This window comes from Trypanosoma brucei, assembly GCF_000002445.2.
Source record: "Trypanosoma brucei brucei TREU927 chromosome 11 chr11_scaffold01 genomic scaffold, whole genome shotgun sequence".
Classification (NCBI taxonomy): Eukaryota; Euglenozoa; class Kinetoplastea; order Trypanosomatida; family Trypanosomatidae; genus Trypanosoma; species Trypanosoma brucei.
The window spans coordinates 2,203,956-2,224,808 of record NT_165288.1 but is presented as its reverse complement, the minus strand read 5'-3'; the positions used below and the strand labels follow the sequence as shown (position 1 = coordinate 2,224,808).

General features: G+C 49.1%; 10 protein-coding genes across 10 annotated transcripts; all 10 read right to left on the bottom strand.

Moving 5' to 3' along the window:
• Positions 1–370: 370 nt before the first annotated feature.
• On the bottom strand, positions 371–4,132 carry Tb11.01.0400 (protein kinase, putative; the record flags this gene model as incomplete). Its single annotated transcript, XM_823796.1, has 1 exon — positions 371–4,132. The coding sequence occupies one exon, from the start codon at positions 4,130–4,132 to the stop codon at positions 371–373; it is 3,762 nt and encodes a 1,253-aa protein (XP_828889.1).
• Positions 4,133–5,504: 1,372 nt separating this feature from the next.
• Positions 5,505–6,164, bottom strand: Tb11.01.0410 (ER lumen retaining receptor protein, putative; the record flags this gene model as incomplete). Its single annotated transcript, XM_823795.1, has 1 exon — positions 5,505–6,164. The coding sequence occupies one exon, from the start codon at positions 6,162–6,164 to the stop codon at positions 5,505–5,507; it is 660 nt and encodes a 219-aa protein (XP_828888.1).
• A 1,061-nt stretch (positions 6,165–7,225) lies between these two features.
• On the bottom strand, positions 7,226–7,432 carry Tb11.01.0415 (hypothetical protein, conserved; the record flags this gene model as incomplete). Its single annotated transcript, XM_823794.1, has 1 exon — positions 7,226–7,432. The coding sequence occupies one exon, from the start codon at positions 7,430–7,432 to the stop codon at positions 7,226–7,228; it is 207 nt and encodes a 68-aa protein (XP_828887.1).
• A 476-nt stretch (positions 7,433–7,908) lies between these two features.
• Positions 7,909–8,892, bottom strand: Tb11.01.0420 (protein transport protein Sec13; the record flags this gene model as incomplete). Its single annotated transcript, XM_823793.1, has 1 exon — positions 7,909–8,892. The coding sequence occupies one exon, from the start codon at positions 8,890–8,892 to the stop codon at positions 7,909–7,911; it is 984 nt and encodes a 327-aa protein (XP_828886.1).
• A 420-nt stretch (positions 8,893–9,312) lies between these two features.
• Positions 9,313–10,329, bottom strand: Tb11.01.0430 (hypothetical protein, conserved; the record flags this gene model as incomplete). The annotated part of the gene is made up of 1 exon (XM_823792.1): positions 9,313–10,329. The coding sequence occupies one exon, from the start codon at positions 10,327–10,329 to the stop codon at positions 9,313–9,315; it is 1,017 nt and encodes a 338-aa protein (XP_828885.1).
• A 228-nt stretch (positions 10,330–10,557) lies between these two features.
• Tb11.01.0440 (hypothetical protein, conserved) lies at positions 10,558–11,184 on the bottom strand (the record flags this gene model as incomplete). The annotated part of the gene is made up of 1 exon (XM_823791.1): positions 10,558–11,184. One exon carries the CDS (start codon positions 11,182–11,184, stop codon positions 10,558–10,560), a length of 627 nt encoding a protein of 208 aa, XP_828884.1.
• A 3,018-nt stretch (positions 11,185–14,202) lies between these two features.
• On the bottom strand, positions 14,203–15,114 carry Tb11.01.0450 (serine/threonine protein phosphatase catalytic subunit, putative; the record flags this gene model as incomplete). The annotated part of the gene is made up of 1 exon (XM_823790.1): positions 14,203–15,114. The coding sequence occupies one exon, from the start codon at positions 15,112–15,114 to the stop codon at positions 14,203–14,205; it is 912 nt and encodes a 303-aa protein (XP_828883.1).
• Positions 15,115–16,327: 1,213 nt separating this feature from the next.
• On the bottom strand, positions 16,328–17,242 carry Tb11.01.0460 (hypothetical protein, conserved; the record flags this gene model as incomplete). Its single annotated transcript, XM_823789.1, has 1 exon — positions 16,328–17,242. The coding sequence occupies one exon, from the start codon at positions 17,240–17,242 to the stop codon at positions 16,328–16,330; it is 915 nt and encodes a 304-aa protein (XP_828882.1).
• A 348-nt stretch (positions 17,243–17,590) lies between these two features.
• Tb11.01.0470 (hypothetical protein, conserved) lies at positions 17,591–18,199 on the bottom strand (the record flags this gene model as incomplete). Its single annotated transcript, XM_823788.1, has 1 exon — positions 17,591–18,199. One exon carries the CDS (start codon positions 18,197–18,199, stop codon positions 17,591–17,593), a length of 609 nt encoding a protein of 202 aa, XP_828881.1.
• Positions 18,200–18,881: 682 nt separating this feature from the next.
• Positions 18,882–20,603, bottom strand: Tb11.01.0480 (hypothetical protein, conserved; the record flags this gene model as incomplete). Its single annotated transcript, XM_823787.1, has 1 exon — positions 18,882–20,603. One exon carries the CDS (start codon positions 20,601–20,603, stop codon positions 18,882–18,884), a length of 1,722 nt encoding a protein of 573 aa, XP_828880.1.
• Between the last annotated feature and the right edge of the window lie 250 nt (positions 20,604–20,853).

The following is a 20,853-nucleotide window of genomic DNA, read 5'->3' as shown; positions in this document are numbered from 1 at the left end:
ACCCAATGAATGAGGCACCCTATTGTGGGGCTCTTTATCTTTTGGCATCCGCTAGGCTTAGGTAGCCAGCGACGTACGCACCCAAACTTTTCCAGATGAGAAGCACACTAGCTTCTACTCACCCCCTCCCTCCGTGCAGATGATCAAAGGAACCAGTCTCTCTCCAAACCATGTTCCTCGGTAGGTAGGAAAACAGTAAAATGTATTGCGAAGGGCTACGAAAAAAATTACACCCTACCAGGGCCCGCGTATGTATTCCAGAGTAAGCAACTCCGGAAAGAGAGTGAGGTAATACTGCACTATGTGCTGCCAGATACACTCGCCCCCACTACCAATCATCCTCTCGCACCCAGCAACACGTGTAACGCGTCTAGGGACGTAAAAGTTCTTTAATACCCCTAATTTCCAAAGCAACAATGCCACCGCATTTTTGGTCTTGCTCAGCAGCCTCCAGTGAGCCAAGCAGCCAGGGCATGAGCTTTTGCGCGTCGTGCTTCGTACCTCGTTCAAGAATGAGACGTAGGGTACGTATAACACACACAACCGCTCCAGGACTTCGACACTTGTCCAAAACCTCACGTATGTATTGGACGTTACCATCAGAGAGCAATTCCTGCCCCACTTCTGGAGAAAGCTGCGTAAAATACAACACACACGCCGCGGCACTCTTTGCAGTGGTACCAACAGGAGAAGTGCACAGAGGGAGCCACAGCGTCTCCAGGGCCCGTGGTGCGACGGACATAACTGACTGGCGTAATGCAGCAGCGTTGGGATTAGCTACCGCCTGCTTTAGGAAATGTTCAAAGAGTTCACAGCACGGTTCCAGCAGATTATCCACCTCCTTCTCCACAGCCATCACCAAAATGTTCAGCAGCACCTCCACAGGAAAGTTCTGCTCTGCAAGGTAATCCATCAGAACGCCACCGCGCTCCGTCTGTAGTGCTAGCATGACCAGTTGTAGTGGACTGGAAACACCGCTCTGCCTCGATCGCATCATGTACCGAACCAGTTCGCCTATGAGCTCCACAGTCGCAAGGTTGGCAAGCGTCTTGGGTCGCCTCTCGCCGCACGTTGCCAACAATCCGATACCATGAACAGGGATGGGCTCAACCTCCTTCAGCAAATCACCCAGCATACCAGCTACCACCTGCATCACACGGTCCAACATCGCACCCTCTTTCTGTGCTTCCTCATTCTGACGAGATGACTCTGAGCCAAAAGGGACAATCAACGCTCTAAGGATTCGCAACGATAGGAAACGGCGCTCACTCTCAGATTCGGCCAGCATGCTCAAATATGGTGGAAAAATATCACTCGAAATAACAAGACGGTGGCGCAACACTAACTCGCGATTCTGCGCTAGTAGCTCTACCAATTCATGGAGATTCGTTCCAGCAGCAGCATAGCGTGACGACGAGGACACCATCACAAGACACTTCCCAATACTGGAAAAGACTTTATCATTTAGCTGCAACATAGAGGACAAGTGCCTAGTACCTAATAGGTTACACAGAGCACTGGGGACGTTGTTCATCATGAAGGACGGTGCCCCGTGAGTCAATCCTTCCAACTGTGAACCGAAGAAATAACTCAGGTACACAGCAAAGCCCTGTGTGCAACGTTGCACGTAGCTGTCCTTGTCCTTCGCTATACCATCGGCGTACGCAACACACCGGGATGAAGTGAAGAACCTTACCAGTAGCTGCTCGTCCATGCATCCTAAGAGAATAAACAACACCAACGTTTTTCCCTTCATCGCTGTTGTAGCGTGTTCACTGCCGTTACGAAGCCCGCGCACAACTGCCTCAGCGACCCCACTAAGTGCGGTCAGCACCCCCTTCGCCTTGTCTCCCGTAAGCCGCGAAGAGGCGAAAGGGCTTGTTGCATCTGGTTTCCCAAGCTTTGTAATGTTTGCGTGCCGTAACCCCACCATCCCCTTAACTAACGTCATGTTTACAAACGTCAACAACGCTTGTGCCAATTTTGGACTAGGTGCAGCAAGTACACCACCATACGCTTCAAGCTTTAGGTATGGGGACTCCAGCACAGCAGGTATGAGTTCCTCCCGGAGCATCGCAAGTTTCAGAGCCGTGCACGCTGCGGCAGCTCGCATATATTCACCACAAGTTGGCGTTGGAGGTAACGCGTGTATAGAGAGCAACAGGGAAATCGTTTCCGCATTCACGAAGGCGTCAAGTGCGATTTGGCGGTTACCCACCGATGCCAGATTTTCGATGGTTTTGATGGCGTAGTGCTTCTGCACATCGTCCGGGTCGTTCAAAAGGCTCCTGTATAGATTGAAGGTGGCGGGAACGTCAACGCCCCACACGGCACGCTCCCGCTCTTGCTGCACTGCTATATAGATGAGAAACTCGCCGTAGCATGCAACCAACTTACGCCGTACTCGAGAACTCTCCTCCTCAGCGTACATTTTCACTATTGAAGCAAGGATATTAACCTTGGCGAGATCCGGGTGTATAAATGTGGCATGCCGGACAAGAATGCCCATGATGGACGCTGCCGTGGCACGGAAGCTAGAAGAAGCTTTGCGATGGCCGGCCATATTGAGACACAACGTCATGATCGAGCTGCTCACAACAAAATTGGCGGTAGAACTTTCCGAGCATATAGATTCAAAGTAACAGAGTACATTCAGCTTGTCTTCGCAAGACAAAGAGGATGACGATAGTCTCTGGTACACTTTCGTCACAAAGCGAGCCTTTTGTTCTTCATCGTAAGCTTTCAACTGACTCTTCGTCAGCGGCTCGAAGCCTAGAGCTTTGGCATCATACTTTTGTTCAACAAACCGCTCGATGTGATTATTCATAACCAGCGGCCTAACGTGCGCGTCTGATACATGGCTCAACAGGCTATCGATAAGAGCAGTACTGAATTTACCTCCGCCTACCAACTGTTTCACGTTGCTATTTTTTGCGGCGTTACCACCAACGGCTGTACCAATATCGCTCACCATCTCCCTGTTGTGATCGCCTTCCCGTTGTGCTGCGCCGTCACCTTGCCGCCCCGCGTTGCTGTCACAGCCCACCCGGGCTACACAAGACGAGGGGGAGGCACACGAATTTCCATCCCCTATCAGTGAACCTGACGTAGGGTCGCGAACACCCTCACCTTCTCCAGTGAGGTCTCTTGTGTCAATGCGATCGTACACACCCAGACATATCAGCGCGGATCCATCAGAGTCGGGTTGCGTGAGAATAAAGTTGCGCTTCGCAACCTCTACAGTCCATTCTACCGCCTTCTTGGCTTCCTCTAGTGTCATCACAAAGTCACCCTTTCCCCCATCAGAAGCGAGCCGTTTCTGTTTTAAACTCTCAAAAGCAGGTTGGGGTGGGTGAGGGGCGGCAGGCATATGCAGTCGACCCTGCCAAAAAGGGCTCAATACAACATCTTCCCACGTTGCCCGTTCTAGAGGGTTCTTCACTAGCAACTTCCCGAGTAGCTCATTCAGCTCATCAGAAAGCTCCTCGTGGGGATGATATGGTTCCGTGAGAATTTGTGTAATTAGTTCTTCCAAGTTATCGGCATCAAACGGGGGTTTTCCAGTTCTCATCTCCAGCAGCACGCATCCAAAAGACCACAAGTCGGATGCAATGGACGGCACGCCCTCCTTCATGAAGAGTTCCGGGGCCATGTACATCGCAGTCCCTATCGTGCCACCTCCACAGTTTACGGGAAAGTTACACGAAAGTCCGAAATCATAGAACCGCATTGCCATGGTGGAGTCCATAAGGACATTAGACGGCTTTAAATCACGGTACACAACTCCACGTGAGTGGATGTACATGAGACCCTCCGCAATGTCCCCACCATACAAGCGGACAGCTGCCTCTGACAGGCGACTTTCTGGATGTAACACCTGCCGCATGTCTCCCCCTGTGCAAAGTTCGGTAATAACCCACAGGTGATTGTTTGTTTCGTACCAGTTGTGAAACTTGATGATACGGGGGTGATTTGAGGACCGAAGGAATTTTACGTTTGTGAGCACATGCTGCCGCTGCGATTTCTCTATGGACGATATCGCATAGTACTCTATCGACTTTCTCTGTCGCCCCTTATAGACACGACTGTGGCGGCCCTTTCCAATTTCGTCGTAAATATGATAATTGTTCATAACTGAAAAGGTCCGCACACCCAAGGTGGCGGTTGATGCTACCGTTCTCCTTTCTCCCCCTGAAGCTGAGAAAGACAACACAACCGACTAAAAAACGAGAAGAGGGGGAGCGAAAGAGAAGTGGAAATAGTGAGACAGAAACCGTGATAAAGCAACAAAGATAACAGTGGCAATTCTGGTCCAAGTTTTGCAACAGCAGTCGTGTGCATTGAAACTACACAGTTGATGTGAAGGCCCCACGTACAGAAGAACTGACCCCATCCCGCAACAGTACCATTCTCCACAGTCTCTTTCTATCCCGAAAACTTTTAAGTTGGCAATATGAAAAGGGGAAGGGGGTCATATCTACGAGTAACGTACGGGCACGTCACATTTGAAGCAGGACGACTGAAAATGTCTCAATAGGACAGAAAGAGTCAGATAAGGAAAGCCTATTAGTACCGCGTCAAGCTGGGGTCGAAGGACATGCTTGTACAAAAGGGAGGCGGGCTCGCAAGTATGCATTCGTTAACAAAAAAAAACTTAAACGAAGCAGCAAACGACATAAATGAGAAGACAGCAGGACACAAGGCGCATTTGGTAGCACTCAGTACATTACCATAATGCAGATCCAAACCAACGCCCGGTGTGCCAAAACCAAACACAAAACTGAAAGGTGGTCCATCCGTTTCGGAACGTGACCGACATTTGGTGTGAAAAAAAAAAAACAGTCCCCCCCCCCGCGTGCGGCATGTTCTTAATCCCCCTCGCTCCCACAGCCATCAGTGCTTGAGTGAAAGCAAACGAAGGAATGTGCTCAATAAAACATCTTCCGCTGCAATCTGCTCGACTTTCCCTATGACTACAGGGCGTACGGTGAGGGATCTAACTTAAATGGCTTGAACGCAAAACTTCGTTAACAAATCCGCTCTGTATTTTCAGTAGGATGCAAGAAGATCCCTGAATGGTGATTGCAGCACCGGCCCCTCCTCTTTATAATAAGGACAAACCCCTAATCACACACGCCAACTCGTATGCACACTCCTCATTCATGATTCCCACAATATCTCTATTCTACTCACAGTGTTCATGTTCCGTATCTCTCCAGTCCCTTACAAGCGGCCACCCTCCTTCACTCTAATGCACCACATGGCGCGACAATTCCAGCTTCCACGCTAACTCCTCCATCACTTTCCCTCTTCACCTCGCCTTCACCTCCAGCCCCTTCTTACCTCGTTTCCCGAGTCGCAGCAATAATACAACACCTTCTTCCCGCCGTTGCCTGATTCTCCTCTGCTTGTCTCCATTACGAACATACATATTCACGTGGATATCCAAGTGCATGTACAACAAAGTCGAAACAAATCATGCCGTGCTCATAACGATACCCATTTCATCGCGCCAAATCATATCGCTGCTTAGCGCGCCACACAACCTGGCTGATGTAGTGGTAAAAGAAGTCAACGTACAACACTGTCTGAAGCACGCCAGCGCACACAGAGACAGCATTAACGCTTCCGTGCACGAAATAGCGAGCAATCCAATGTATAAGGTAAAAGAGGCGGTAGGCACCCATGGCGGCGAGGTAATGCGATGTGAGTGCTTCGTAGCGTTCTGTATATTCCAGTAAGAAGATTTGTGGTAGAATAGCCACAGACTCCAGGTACTGCGAAAATGCCCATAACACGTCCATCACCCACATGCCATGCTGGTGACCGTTGAAAAGAAGGGCGAGAACAAACGAGGGAATGATCAGGTAACGGATGCGGAAGGTGTCGTTCTCGTGGTCATAGGTTGTCTTCCACGGGCTTTTACAACGCATTAGGTAACAAATATGCCACGAGGTTGCGAGAAAAAATATCTTCATCATGGTGTTGTACACAGAAATAAAGGACAAAAACAGGTCAAGGTACCGCGTCGTGAAGACAAGAGCAAAAAGAAATTGCGTTTTAAGAGAAAGACCCGCAGCAGAACGCCCCCGCAGCATCTTTCCTAGTAGAATAAAAATAGCCAGGAGGTGAAGCATGTCACCGAAGGTACGAATGTACATCATGGTAACGGATGATGGTATGCAACTTCGTTACAAAACGCTCCAGTTGGGGTCCTCTACTCGCTTCACTAATGTTTTCCCTCCTGACTCTTCTGTGTTTGTGTTTATGTCTCCGTGTATGCTACTAATTTCAAATAGCCTTCGCCAAGTGATAGTCCTTTTGAACTTCAGTCGTAACGATCAATAACCAGCGCCCCCGTCAAAAAAAAAAAAATGATATTCAGAAGAAGTTGTACCGCATACTGTTTTTTTTTTACAGCTATAGCTGGTCTGCATGACAAAAACGCCGACATTGAGCACAGAGTGAAACACACGTACAGATATCATTGGGCACAAGCAAACCCAAACGGGAGGAAAGAAACAAAAAAGGGACAAGACAAGAGATACAACGCCAACGGGAGTTAGTGATATAGTAATTGCCGTAAAAAGAGGAAGGCATATTGTATATAAGCAACTCTCTTTGGCTTGACAGCAGTCGTATGAAGCACATTAAGAAGGCATCCACAAAAGTGCTTCAACATATCCCTTCTTTCCCTCCTTTCTCCCCTTCACCTTCACCCTTCACCATCAAAGCACCACATGGAGTCGAACGGCAGTTCACCGGCAGTAGGCAGTTAGATCCGCTTTGGTACTTCGATCTTCCTCTTCAGCATTGCATACAACGACACTCCCCACGTCCCTTCGCCACACAGTATAGTAAAAAAAAGAAAAGCAAAACAACTTTTTTGGGGGTCAGACGGGATAATTTTTAAAAAACCGCAGGTCTTAAACCCCTTTCTATCCCTCATTTCCACCCCACATGGCAAATTATTTTCACCTTCTCTGCTCTGCAAGCACCGACAGCCGACACATATTTTCCAGCACCCCCTCCTGTCATCTAGTGAAAGCCCGCGTTACACTTCCCAGCATATCTGCATTCAACACACAACACTTCTCTGGGGGTTGCGAATGTTTCTATTGAAGCAAATTCCTTCGCTTTCCCATCAAAATCTCTCCTTTGTCGCAACCCCACACCACACCCCTACCCGTTGTTAATACCACCAAACAACTTCGCAGTGGTGGCACTATTCTTTTTTGATGTTTCGTGTTGGTATCAATAGGGGATGTACCTGCGACAGGTAAATAAGCGCCCATGAAAGCCAGCAGCAGAAGGCTGCTGTGACGCAGAGTATACGCACAAGGCCTACCAGGTCCCTCGTAAGAAAAGGAGTAAAGAACACGCCCAATGCTCCGGTGGCGGCGAAAAACATGGTGCCGAATAAAAAGTCCATTGTCGGCTTTACTGCTTAATAAGCAACACACTAGCGTGGAAAAGATAGAGCAAGAGATGATTCGAGGGTGGAGACGTATACGGGTATTGGAAACATAAGACAAGGATTTTTCAACACTAGGGGCTCCACGCATACGCGCACTCTAAACTGGAAAAAAAATGTCACTTATTGTTCCCTGTTTCCTCGCTATTTCTTTTTTTAAAAATAGTGAAAACCCGGTCCGTGGCACTGCTGGCTCTAAACCACCCTCCACCACAACATTTCCATAGGAAGCAAAAGGGCGGTAATGGCACGTAGTGTAAAAGGAAAAGGGCATCTGAGGGATGCCAAACCAAGAAGGGACAGCGAAAAGCGACTCCCTTTAATACCTCCGTTCAGGAAGCGACGCTCAACCGACCCTACAAGCAGACGGTATTACCTCAGTTCTCATGTCCCCCTTCCTTTCTCCGCGGAGGCAACACACATGTGCACAACAATTAAGGTAGCTTACACGAACGTTCCCACTCCTGTCCCCCTGCTGACTCCTGCCACATGCTTGCGGTTCCGTTCGCACAAGACACTAGCAAAAAGGTGCCCACAGGCGACCAAGAAAGTTTCGTTATACTATCCTCTTGCTGACATAATAACACGCGGACCCACTCTCCCACAGGTGTGCCGTCATGCGACCACACCGCCACGAAACCCTCTTCAGAACCAGCAGCGATGTACGTATAAGGAGTCCCAAGCCCGGGTGCCCACGCTACTTCTCTCCATGATGCCTCAACCCCTACGGGCAACTCCAATGGCTGCCAGCCATCCGCAGTTCGAGTCCACACCGTCACGACGCGCTCCCCTCCGCACGTTGTAATACGCGGTGGAGCGATCGGCAGGCCCGGTTGTTGATCTTGTGATCGCAGTGCTTGCGGGTCTTCCTCCAGAGGCAATGTAAACAACGCCCCTGGTGGCATGGACGGGCCCCACGAAAGGCAAAAACAACCACTGCGATGGGCACTAAACTCACTGCGTTCCCACCGTTGCAGTTCACCAGTAAAGATAACAACAGCTCCATTTTTGCATCCAACAGCGAACATCTTACCGTAAGCTGGCGGGGCCCAAGCAGCGCACCATATGGGCGATGGGAGTGCGGCCGTGTATACTTTTGTCCATTCCCGCGAGTCGTTCCCAACATCACTCCACAAAATCACCTGGCCATCCTCCCCACAAGAAAGAAGGGCTGAGATGTAGTGCTGCGGAGGCGCCCATGCCACGCACACCACACTTCCCGTATGACCAGCGAGAACAGTGAGTAGTTTCCAGTCACTGTCAACGTTCTCGCTCCCTTCGTCATGGGGGGCGGACTGAACGGCAAAAATGCGAATGGTTCCATCCTCTCCAGAGGATGCCACCAACTTTCCCGACGTATCTACCGCAGCATCAGTAATGTTGGCAGAGTGCCCCGAGTCAAAAGCAACATTAGACATCGCACTACACCGTTCCCGGCCTCAAAGTATCAAATAACTGTCGCCACTATCCCTCCGCACAGAGACACCATTGTTCGTGCACGCACGCGTGCAAGTGTATGTTTATAAGAGAAAGATTAACAAGAAGGGTTCTTCTGAAGAGGCACAAATTCATCAATCGATTTAGCAACTTGAGAAATATCTCGTCTTCAAATCATGCAGGTAAAGTAAAGGACAAGGAAACGCATAAGAACAAAACTCTCAAACACAACTGCGGTCGCTCCAGTTTCACAGTAAAGCAGCAGAAACGGGACGCCGTCCTGGCTCCGCTGCCAAACAACCATTCCAACAACAAAGAATGCAGCTCATCACAACTCTTCCCTGCCACCACCAAACCCCCCCCCCAGGTAGGGAAGACATTTTCCACATGTGAGAAAAGAATCAAACCAACATGAGCGACTTGTGATGACGTCCCCGTATCATATCCCACCGGCGGCGTGCAATGATGACGTATTTGTGCATGTGAACCCACGCCCGACCATAGCTCCTCCATCCAGCCACGTCGAGAGCTACAATTACTGTAAATGTGCCGACGGCAGCAAGAGCAGACCAGAAAGGTAGGTATGCCCGGCTGCACGTGTCCCGCAGCAACCACCACGTTTCTCTGTACACCGCGTACGCGACAACTGACACAAGAAGTAAAAAAAAACCATAGTGCAGCAGCACAAAATCACATGTGAAGGGGACGAGCGCAATGTTGTGCTTACAGCGAGAGAATTGGGTGGCCTCGTACCAATCGGTAAGGTAAACCCGCGTCGCCTTCACACAAATAAGTTTTGGATGCATTTCGATGAGAGTGTTGAGGGCCTGTACAGATAGCTCATTCTTCCACTGACGTACGGGATCGTCAAATGAAAAGGCGTCTAGAGTGTCAACGTGTTTGCAGGCAATTACAACCCGGTGAATGGCCACAGCATCGTTCCACCCTTCCAATGTGAGGGTCCTTAGCTGCGTGCAGCGTTGCAAATAAGGTACCAACTGTGATGCCATTGCTTGGCAATTTTGCGAAAGATAAATGTATTCCACACCGGGATTCCAGCGGAAGAGCGGCTCCATCAGTTTCGCGTCCATTGCGTCAAATTGTCCTCCGTTGCATGACGAGGGAACAACAATGCTTTTACAACCCCTCTCTGTCCCAAAAACCCAAATACCGCGTTGTCGACTACGGTGAGAGGGAAGAAAATACGCTGTGTTCACAATGCAAGTGGGCTGCTCAGGAAAACCAAAAAGCGAGGGGTTTGCCGCCGCGTAACCAAGAACAGCTTGTATGTTGTTGAGGCTCCATCGATGCAGCGGCATCACACGAAAGAACCCACGATAAACAGGGAGGTGTGAGCTCCGCCGTCTTCTTTCGGTAAAGGGGTTGAAGAACCGTGGGCGCCAACGCCTTGGCTCCATAACATTACTGCCGCGGTTAAAAAATAGAACAAAAAAGGTAGCGTCAAAAAAGGAAGTTTAGGTAACCGTAAGGTGGGCAGAGCATCAGCCAAAGATTTTTATACCCAAAGATACACGCGTCGCCTTCCATAAGATTGAACGTACCGTCGGACTGTACTTATTAGTGTCCGTTATTTATACCCGGCATATACTCAAACGACGAAGAAAACAGTAAACCAAAGCGGACCATCATTCGATTTCATCAACACCCACGGAGCCCAGTAGCGTCGTGGGATCACTTTCCTGTTCCTTCTGAACAGGATTTACACGAGGCTGCTCCGCATTTGTAGCACGCTCCGCTTCTACAGCAGGTTGCTGCTGCACAGTTGCCTCATTTACCACCGCTGGGCCGCGCGCTGCCTGACTCGCCTGACCACTGAATTGTTCCAACTCGTCGTCGTGGCCTAGAAGCAGTAGCTCCATATCCTCGAACTGCTTACCGTAAATGAGTTGAATTGGGGTTTTATTGAAAGCGTTTCTTGCAGACGCGCGCCATCCGTGCCTTAAAAGCAATCGAGCAGCAGCCGTCTGATTGTTAAGCGCCGCGAAATGCAAAGCGGTGTTGCCTTCATTGTTCGGTACATCAGGTGTTGGATTATATCCTAAGAGCGTTTCGAGTACTTTCAAACGACCATTTGCCGCAGCTACGTGTAGGGCGGTTCGTCCCTGCTCGTCCTGAGAGTTGAGGAACGACGGAGAATTTGATAAAAGTGTGCGTAGCGCCTCGGCATCCCCAGGCTCGTCGTAACGTGCGCAGTCAATGAAAGCCTCTATCGGATTCGCTGCCTCACGGTATTCGGGTTCATCATCTGCCATCTAAATCACCTTTGGCGACTCAACAGCTGTCTTTCCACCCGAACATACATGTGTGCGGAGGAAAAAGCGATTGTAGAAGGAAGACAAGGGGGTAAAAGGAAAGATCAACAGAAAATCTAACTTTCCATGGCATAGTCAACGTGAGCAGAAAGAACAGGGAAGTTGGATACAACAGACATAGACACGAACCTTACATTGCTGCCTTCCTTCTCGAGGAACTGCAACGAGACATTCCACAGCCCACCTAAGCTCTATTTTCATATCAAACAAATGGAAAGATCCGTGAACACGCAAAGCCACTAAACACGTGATGGCATAGGAGGCTGGCCGTACGCAACCTCGGCCACTTACTTAAGTGTGTATGAGCGCACCAACGAACAGTCATTTGCACAAATCGTTCAAAAACAAGTGGAACTGTAAAAGTAACAAGGGCTAACACAGTATCACCATAAATATCACAAACGCACTCAAAAAATCGTGGCAACACACGACTAACCAGCGTGAACAACCCTTGAAAATATGCTGTCGTCACATCGGGGATATGGGCAGTTAAGTGTTCGATCATATTTAAATTGAAAGAAAAACAAAAAGCAAATCAACGAATGCACGGTGGGAAGCGTTGGAGGTTGCAAAACAACAGGTACGGCAAACATATGGGTAAAGGAAAGGTGACACCTGAAAAAACTAGAGATATACGGCAGAAAAATGCATAAACAAGGATTTACCACTGGGGCACAAGTTACCCGGAGGGCACACCGGTGCATCACCAGAGGCCTCGTTAACCACAATCACCACCCCATACTCTCTTGTAAAAAAAAAAAAAGAAAATTCCCCTTAACCGCTCTTAGAGTACACCTATACACCAACCATGTCTACGCTTCCCACTTGTCACCCACTTGCTGTCAGTCCATCCTCTTTCCTCCCCTGCCAATCATCCTGTCCACTTTCCCACCATCGCATCTTCTCATCACCTTTGGAGCGGGGGAGAACCTGAAAAGAATATACACCCACCTGCCCCCTTTACCGTCATCTTAAACTTTGTTCTCCTTCTTACTTTTTTATTGCTTAACAGAATTTCCCTTACGTCCGCCAACTCTTTCACAGCTGAGTACCCACTTTCTCCTTTATCGAATGTAATTCTCACATCATTGCCTGATCTGAACCATCCAGCACCTCAAGCAAACCGAAAAGCGGAAGTTAGACCAAGGGGGGCAAGGGAAAAGGAAAGGGCCGAGGGGTTGTGAAAATATATAAAAAAAGGTGTGAACAAATATCAGTAAAACCCAGTGCCACTACAAACGGAATGAAAGAGACGGGCAGGTCCTCCTCGCCATCCAAACGTATACAGACACAAGCAAAAGTGCGTGAGTGCCTGAGTTGTAATTCGCAAGGTCATATCACTAATTCTACGCCCCGTTCTCACAGTGTCCACGGGATGGAAAACAACCTTAGGAAGTGTAATACCTACACTCAAAGTATAGGTTGCAGTGGTGAACAGTAATGCACCCCGATCCCCTAATGTGCACACGTATATATGCCCTCCTCTCGCAGAGGGTAACACCGCAATGGTTGCTTCCCGCTTCTTTCCTACACTTATAACTTTCACCCTTTCTTCGTTGCAGAGGTTTTGCTTCTTCATTCAAGTGCACTCTTCAGTTGACTCTCAAGCAGGATGCGCAACCCCTATATGCGCCACCGCACAAAAAGAAAGGAAAGGGCTAGGCGTTCAAACGCAAAAGTATATCCCTCTCAGCCTCCCCACAGCACCGCACACGACGACCGACCACGTCAAAGGCCTACAAGAAGTCAGCGAAAATGGAACTAAAAGACAGCAAAAAAAGTTTTCGCACCCTAACTACCGCCGCAACAACAACTCCAAAAAAAAACCTTAACAACTGACGTCACTTCCGGAAAAGTACATGGAAATATAGTTAAACGGCAGGCACAGCGAAACAAGGTGACACGCCCCCTCCCCCCCAAGCGCACGCAGACTGAGGCATGTCATTTTCGCAACCACGTAGCGCTTCCATCGCCCCGACGTGGTACTCAAGAAAAAAAGGTTGAAAAAAAACACGCGCAAACACACAAGGAAGTGGCAATAATTATAATATTGACAGGGAATATTTAACTAAACAAAGTGCCAGAGGTTCTATTGGGGAGTCATCGGCCTTATACATTCATTTCCTACTCCTTGTGAGGAGCCACCGAAAACCGCTCCTCCACGCAAATTCCACCACACACACGGGCACACACATACACAAACAGAGCACCAAACAAAAAAGGGGAGACGGTGAGTCGACGGCGGAGTACATACAACTGTAGCGCAGAATGGAAGTTGTGCGTACTCATGGGGTGCTGTGTACCGGAACACGCGCCCCGACCCCGCCGAGAATAAATAACGTGAAAGGGGAGAAGAGGGCTGGTTGGGAAGTGGCTGAAAGGGTCAAGAGACTCCGTTCGCAGACGGGGTTGTCTCAAGAAACTGTAGAATACAAACGGTAACCGACGTCAACTTTGCTTCTCCCTCAGACTTTCCGTAAAGATCCTTTGAGGTGCTTCTCGCTGCTCTCATGACCAACACCACCCATTATTTTCTGCCTCCATGTAAATGTGAACCCACTCGATTACATATTTTCTGCATTTACCTTGATCTTATTCACCAGTGTCTTTTTTTTTTCGCAGCCACTAACTAACAGAAGATGATGGCCACATGCCTCTTCTTGATCCGCACTGCACCCTTCCAAGCACTCGTCAAGCGTCGTGACGCGGCACATTCGTGCCTGCAGCCACTCCTTATAATCTCTCCTCTGTTACCGCTGTCACATAAAGAAGGGCATGCGATCCTCTCACCACCTTGTTGTTGTTGTTTTGCTGTTGCTTTAACATGCACCCACCCCGGCAACCACACCAGTTATGCGCTTTGCAGTAGCCAGTTGCAATAGCATCTCCTCATCCTTACCGCTGCCAACAGAGGCTTCGTGACACGCAGTGAGGGCGTAGCATCCTGCTCCTTCCAATCTACTGAAAGTACTTGGGCTTCTTTACGGATGGCTTAAGGATTTGGAAGGAGCACAGAAGGTCCGCATCTACAGACATTACTGCACCGCTGTTGTCAAACTCGTTGCAATAGTTGGGCGCCGAGAATATTGTTATCAGCTGCCGCGTAGCGAAAAACTGATAGCCATCTTCCACTACCTGATGCGCACGCACGATCAAATCAAAGTCGTGCCTGCTAAGAAACTTCGCTACGATATCTTGGCCAAACGTGTAGGACACACCACGATCGTTCTCGCCCCAGCCTGAGAGACCCTCCTCCGGATCCGACCAGAGTAAATCGCATATGAGTCCCGTGTCAGCAACGTCGCATGGGCGTTCAATCTTTTTAATTTGCTCCATTGACTGCAGGTCAGGGGAAAGCCCGCCGTGACAGCAGAAAATCTTATCGTCAATAATGCACGCAACGGGAAGGCAGTTGAAAGTGTCGGTGAACACCTTCCACAGCCGAATGTTGTAGCGCCTCTTGCATTCGTCAAAAAAACCGTAGATGCGGTTGATGCTGGCGCATTCGTGATTACCACGTAATATAAAAAAGTTCTCGGGGAACTTCACCTTAAACGCGAGGACAAGACAAATCGTCTCCAGTCCCTGCTTGCCACGGTCTACGTAATCCCCGAGGAAAAGATAGTTGGCGGAAGGTGGAAAACCACCGTTGTCAAATAGACGAATCAAATCGTAGTACTGCCCGTGGATGTCCCCACATATTTTAATAGGGGCTTCAAGTTCGAGCAATGCTGGTTGTGAAAGAAGGATCTCACGACTTCGCATGACAAGGTTTTTAACATCGTTTTCAGACAGGCTCACCTGCTTTCCTGGCTTTGACAGACGAACTTCGAGAAGCTTGTCGATAATGGCATCGACATCTACAGACATTATGCTCCGGGAGCGCCAAAGGTTTATATATAGGAACTTGTATATGTATGCGCGTTCTTCGCCTCCCTCCCTCTCGTTCTATTCGGCCTCCCTTCTTCCTTGACTTGCTATTTTGTTTTTGAACCCGCCGTCTTTCGGTACAACAACTACTTAAACCTATCCAATTTGCTTCTCGTTCGTCCGCCTCCGTTGTTTCAGCTTACCGCGACGGTTATCACCCTGTTACAAATGTATTTACTCCGAAGCGAAGGAACCCTTCACCTTCCTCTGGTCCCCTAACACTCCTCACCGAGAGTTCTTTTCTACTCTCCCCTCCTTTTTTCCCCCCTGCAACCCTCAATGCAGCGACAAGCCTACACACCTAGCAGTTTGGATCTTTCTTTCCCTCGCCCCTTGCTAATATGCCCCTTTTCTCACTTCTTTCTTACCGCGGGTTGGGCCTCCTGGTTAGCCTTGTGTAATTAGACAACCCCTCTAACCTAAAAGTTGATTGGTTTGTTTTGTGATTGCACTCTTGCTCTCCCGTTTGCAAACATATATGACGAAGAACAGTTCAATAATCATTGTAAACGGGGGTCAATACACAGGCATGTAGAAGAGGGTGGGATGAACATGATTCGACGATAGCAAGAAGGAGAAATTAGGGGTCTGATACAAGAGACTTGCAGACCCAACGCTTAGGAGTGCAGAAAAGAAGTAACTCATGGATATACAGCATTTAATCTCCCGCACTTCCATTGGCCACGCGCACACCGCAGGGCAGTTGCGGACAGATATGATGACCAAAAAAAAAAACAAGAAATGTAATATCGTCACCTACCACACTCATGCCTCTCGCTCCACCCTCCAGGAGTCACAACGGTTGACGACGCTGCCAGAGAATAAGAATGCGAGACAAAAAAGGGGAAAAGAGCACGTGCGAAACCGAGTCAACCACCACGATGAAAGACACCAAGAGCGGATTGATAATGTGTCGGGATCGACATGTGCAACGAACAACCTGGAAAAGAAAAAAAGGTGACCAAAAGAAAATGATGCAGAGTGCGACAAACGTGGTGCGTCTGCCCTATGGAAAAGGATTAAAACTCCATATCTGCGAAACGCCCGTTCCAGGAACTTAGTTGCGAACAAACTCCACTCTGCAGCAGCGTGGTCACCACACAGAAGGGTAAAACACCCCCGGTCGCATACAACACCAATGTGCGTTTAGAAACTACATATCCTCGTCTTTAACACCTGCGACACATCTCTCAATTACGACAGCCGAGACGCCGTGCAAACTCACCGCAAATCGCAGTGGTGGAACTGGGGAAAGCCACTCTGTCTCATGTGTCTTCACGTCGTTGCAGAAAAATTCAATCTGCGCAGCACCTTCAGGCTTGAACAAAACCTGTACCATAACGGTATCGCGACCTTTGTAGCCATTGCCCGAAAAAAAAGTACTGGAGCTGTTCAAGGACCTAATCAATTCACCGGTACTCCTATAAGCAATCGCATTCGTTTGCCTTTCTAGTGGTTCGTCGTGGTCGGGTGATTCCGTGCCGACAAGCCCGATGGAAACCAGCTCACATTTATCGATGCGAAGCAAGAAAACAGACTTCCCTACCTGTGGAAGCGGTTCATTACCACACGTAGCGAGAATGTTTTCTGTGCTGAACTCTTTTCGACTTGAAGAAACACCAGGGCCGCTTACGAAACGCCACTCCGCTGGGGGGTTGATCAGAGCTAGCAACCTATCAATGTGATAGTACTCCGCGTCTTCGGCCAAAAAAACAATTTTTTCAGTTGCAGTCGGCAGCTCGTAGCCGCGCAAGTAACTGATTATCTGTCGAAAGTTCTCTGGATCCCTGTCTATAAAGGGGTTGCCCATAGAGTCGCGCGGGAGTCCTTGAAAGTTGTTTTCCACCCACTCCGAAAACTTGGAGGGCTCAGAGCACAGTGTGCTGGCCAGCGTTGTGATGTATTCCCCTCCGACATTGATGCAAATGCGCCTATCGCTAAAATGTGGAACCGGGGTGGCTTTTGCAGGGGAAGCCTCGCCCTCTTCTGCATCCGGCTCTTCGACGCGAATGATTTGGTCGCTGACGCGGCTCCTCTTCATCTTCCTAATGGGTTTTCTCTCTCTCATTGGCTGCACTCGAGAGTACGTGAGACACCAATAAGTTTGCGCGCGTAGAAGGAGTGGGAAGAAAAGGGATTCAATTGCCCTCGCCTGCGGTGGTTTTACCAACGACACGCAGTTTTGCCAGCAGTTATGAGTCCTCCTCGTGTATCAAAGTTGTTTTCGAATGACATAGGAAATCAGGCTCCCACCGAGAGGAAAGCACGAGTGCATATTACACATATCGCCTTTCAGCGAAAGAATAAGCACTGAAACAGGAGGAATACGATGTATATAAATTAAGAATAAACAGGGAGTAGAAATGTGCGTCCCGCGGTCTGTTCGTTCCCTGAGGGTACACAGAATGGGTATCTATTATAAATCATCGGCAAGTTGTAGGCTATCATCATCACTTGCATGGTCAACGGAAACAACGTCTGCTGCCTCCTCGACTTTGGTTGGTAGACCAGATATGTTTGGGGGCGCGACCTGCGGTGACGCTCCCTCTGCAGCACCACTTAAACGACCAGGTGTTTGCACAACGTCATTAGTGCTGGTAAAGTGCCCCAAGGTTGGTGACTCTTCACCCGGAGCCGTCGAATCCAGTGTGTATTCAGCATTGCTTAACGGAGGTCCCTCTGGAAGAAGTAGTGCCACCAGATGCTCGAGGCAAACCACAATGATCGGTGGTAACAAAGATGGAACAATCAACGCAGTAACGTCTTGGAGAAGGAGGACCGCACCAGTCGCGAGAACATCGGGGTAACGGTCGGAAACCGCACCGTGAATGGCACAGTGTACGCCGCCCGTCGCGTCTCTAAGAAGAACCGTGCAGTCCCGCTCTGACTCCGCGACAACCTTCTCTACAAACCCACCGCAACAGGCCACCTTCCGTGACGACGGCATTGCAACCACACTAGAAAGCGGAACCATTGTGAGTCCACGCGTGGATGCCTCTTGTTGTAGTAAGCCCTGGAAATCCATATCTCGAAAAAGAACCTCCTACCCCCGAAATACGTGGGATACCAAAACGATAGCACGGTTTGGCTCGGTTGAACCGCTTGTCGCTATTACCTAATTGTAGAATTCGGCATACAAACAACCTCAGAGGAAATAGATGGAGCCAGTAAGGCGCATTTATGGACATAATGAACGAATCATTATCACAACTGGGGATATTGCACAAATGATTAGGGGACACGCAAATACATCAACAATAACAAACTTGAAGCATCATGTCACTCATTGCTTTGTCTAGTTCAATCTCCCACCCCCCACCCCTGCTCACGACTGCCACCTTGACGGCCGAAAAGAGCAAGTGACAGAACAGTATTTGTCCTTTCGCTGTGCCACCTTTATCCCAGCGCCGTCGACTCGCGGCGTCTGCTGCAGACACTTACCCACAGCAATGCACATCGCTCCCGCCATTCTAATTATGTCATTTCCAGTGTTGTTGTTGTTCTACGGTCAGCACCATGGACCTCGTCGGCACAAAGGCGCCACAAATTTGGTTTAGAGTAAATACTTGTGGATGTGTAGCCTTGGTTATGCATCACCAACGAATTCACTGAAGTATAATTGCCTACACCCCAGCCACACATACAAATGGTCATTCTTATGCATCACTAGCAAAGAAACGAGATTTCTAGCTAAGCGGTCCCCTATACTACAGCGTTTCCAGGCCACACAACGTGTAAAGGGCCGCTGACGCAAACAACAGTCGCAGCAACCACAGTGTCACTGGGTGGAGAGACTCGTTGTTATGTACCATACACACAAACATGTGGAATAGGAGCGAGAGACCGGCAACTGCGGAATAGTGAACCATCACGAAACCAGCGACAACCACGCAAACATAGGTTACGAGCGTCTCATGGTTAAAACTCATCAGGTGCTCTGGTTCCACGCATAAGCGTTGCGACTCCTCAATTAGTTGAAGCAATTCTTCGTCGGTGACGCTCTTTTTCGACCGACCTCGTGCCAATGCCTTCCCAATATATTCTAGTACAATCTTGTCGTATTGTTGTTGCTCGTTCTGAGCAAACGTTTCCACGACGGATTTAGCGAAAAAAGCGATTGCTGCAACGACTACCCAACCGAAGATAGTCGCTAAGAGGGATGCAGACTGCATTCCCTCGCCGACAGTTGCTTCACCGCGTGCCCTTAGGGCGATACTTTGGCGGGCGCGCACAACAGCCTCTACGGCCTTTTTGACAAGGCCCTGAGTCCCACCCGAATAAACTGAGGAGGGGATAACAACAACAGCTGCTATGACGTCACCTACACGATGGATCAAGCGCTCCACGTTGTCACCGGAGAATAGATGAACAAAGAAAACAGCCTGCAGTGTAATCTTGCAAAATGCCTTACCAATGAGTGTTGCACCAAAGAAGGTCCAGAAGGGCATCAGAAACTGTCCGCAGGCCATACCACAGAGATCAAAAGCCATGTTAGGCCAAGCGGCGAGTAGGAGAACTGCTACGAAGCCATAACGTTGTATTTTCTCCAGCATCCATGCCTTCATTTTATTAAGGATGTCGTACCTTGAAGCCTCATCCAACTCCGAGTTGCGCTTTCCCTGCCGGGCCGCCGTGTAACTCAACAGGTACGGCGGAATCTCGCCGATTGCTGTGCCCACCCCCCAAATGAAGCATGCAGGGAGCAGCATCAGCACACGTGTAAGTACCGACGTCGGGACATCCTTCTTTTGAGGGTTAAGGCAGGCAAACACACGATCCCGCGGCCCGTAAATGGGGTTCACCGGGTACGTCCAAAAGTTAGTGTTACCGCATGAGTCTACTGCAGCGCAAAGCTGGTAAATATAGGGAAACAAGAACAACAACCCAGAGTGCATCCCTGTGCCCAAACCAATTGAAGAAAGGATTCCCAGGCCGAGCCACCACAGCGCATCAGCGAGCATGTACTCAGCCTCCCTCCAGGGTCCTTGGTTGAAGAAAGCGTTCTGTCTAACAGCATCACCGTAGCCTTCCACCCACCATGACGTGAACTTCGACTTGTCTAAACGGGCAGTTCCGGAAGGGAAAATAGAATTTGCCCCTCGTCCAGCACCCAGTTTCCTGTTCAATTTGTCTCTAAAATAACCCTCCACCTCTGCAACTGACACATAGCCATCGCCATCAGCGTCTAGGAACCTGAATGCACGACCAGCGGGGGAATCGATCAAAAAAGTCGAAACTCCAACCACCAGAAGGATAACCGGTAGCACAAACATAAAGGCGGATGACTTGATACACTTGACAACGTAGCTGGTGACAGTCTTCACGCAATAGGCACATGAAAGTTGAAGTGTGCGAAACGGCATCCGGAACAAACCAATTTTCTCTCGCTCATGGGCCAGTAGCTCCTCAGCACGTTCTATAGGTTGCATGAGTCGTGTTTACTCCGAGTCTAATTATTCTATGTTTGGCAAGAGTAAAGAGCAAAATTGATAAAAAGCAACAAGTCACCACCGACGAACATGTTCAGCCAAAAGCTGCACTCGCCACACCGGGAGTGACAAATATCCCATTGGCAAGCTGCAGCTCAATAAACAAGCAGTAGTAATAATGCCCACAGGTGACGCGGTCTTAATTAATTTTACTTGGGTTTATTGCTTACTGATTTGGTTTGTTTTTTCT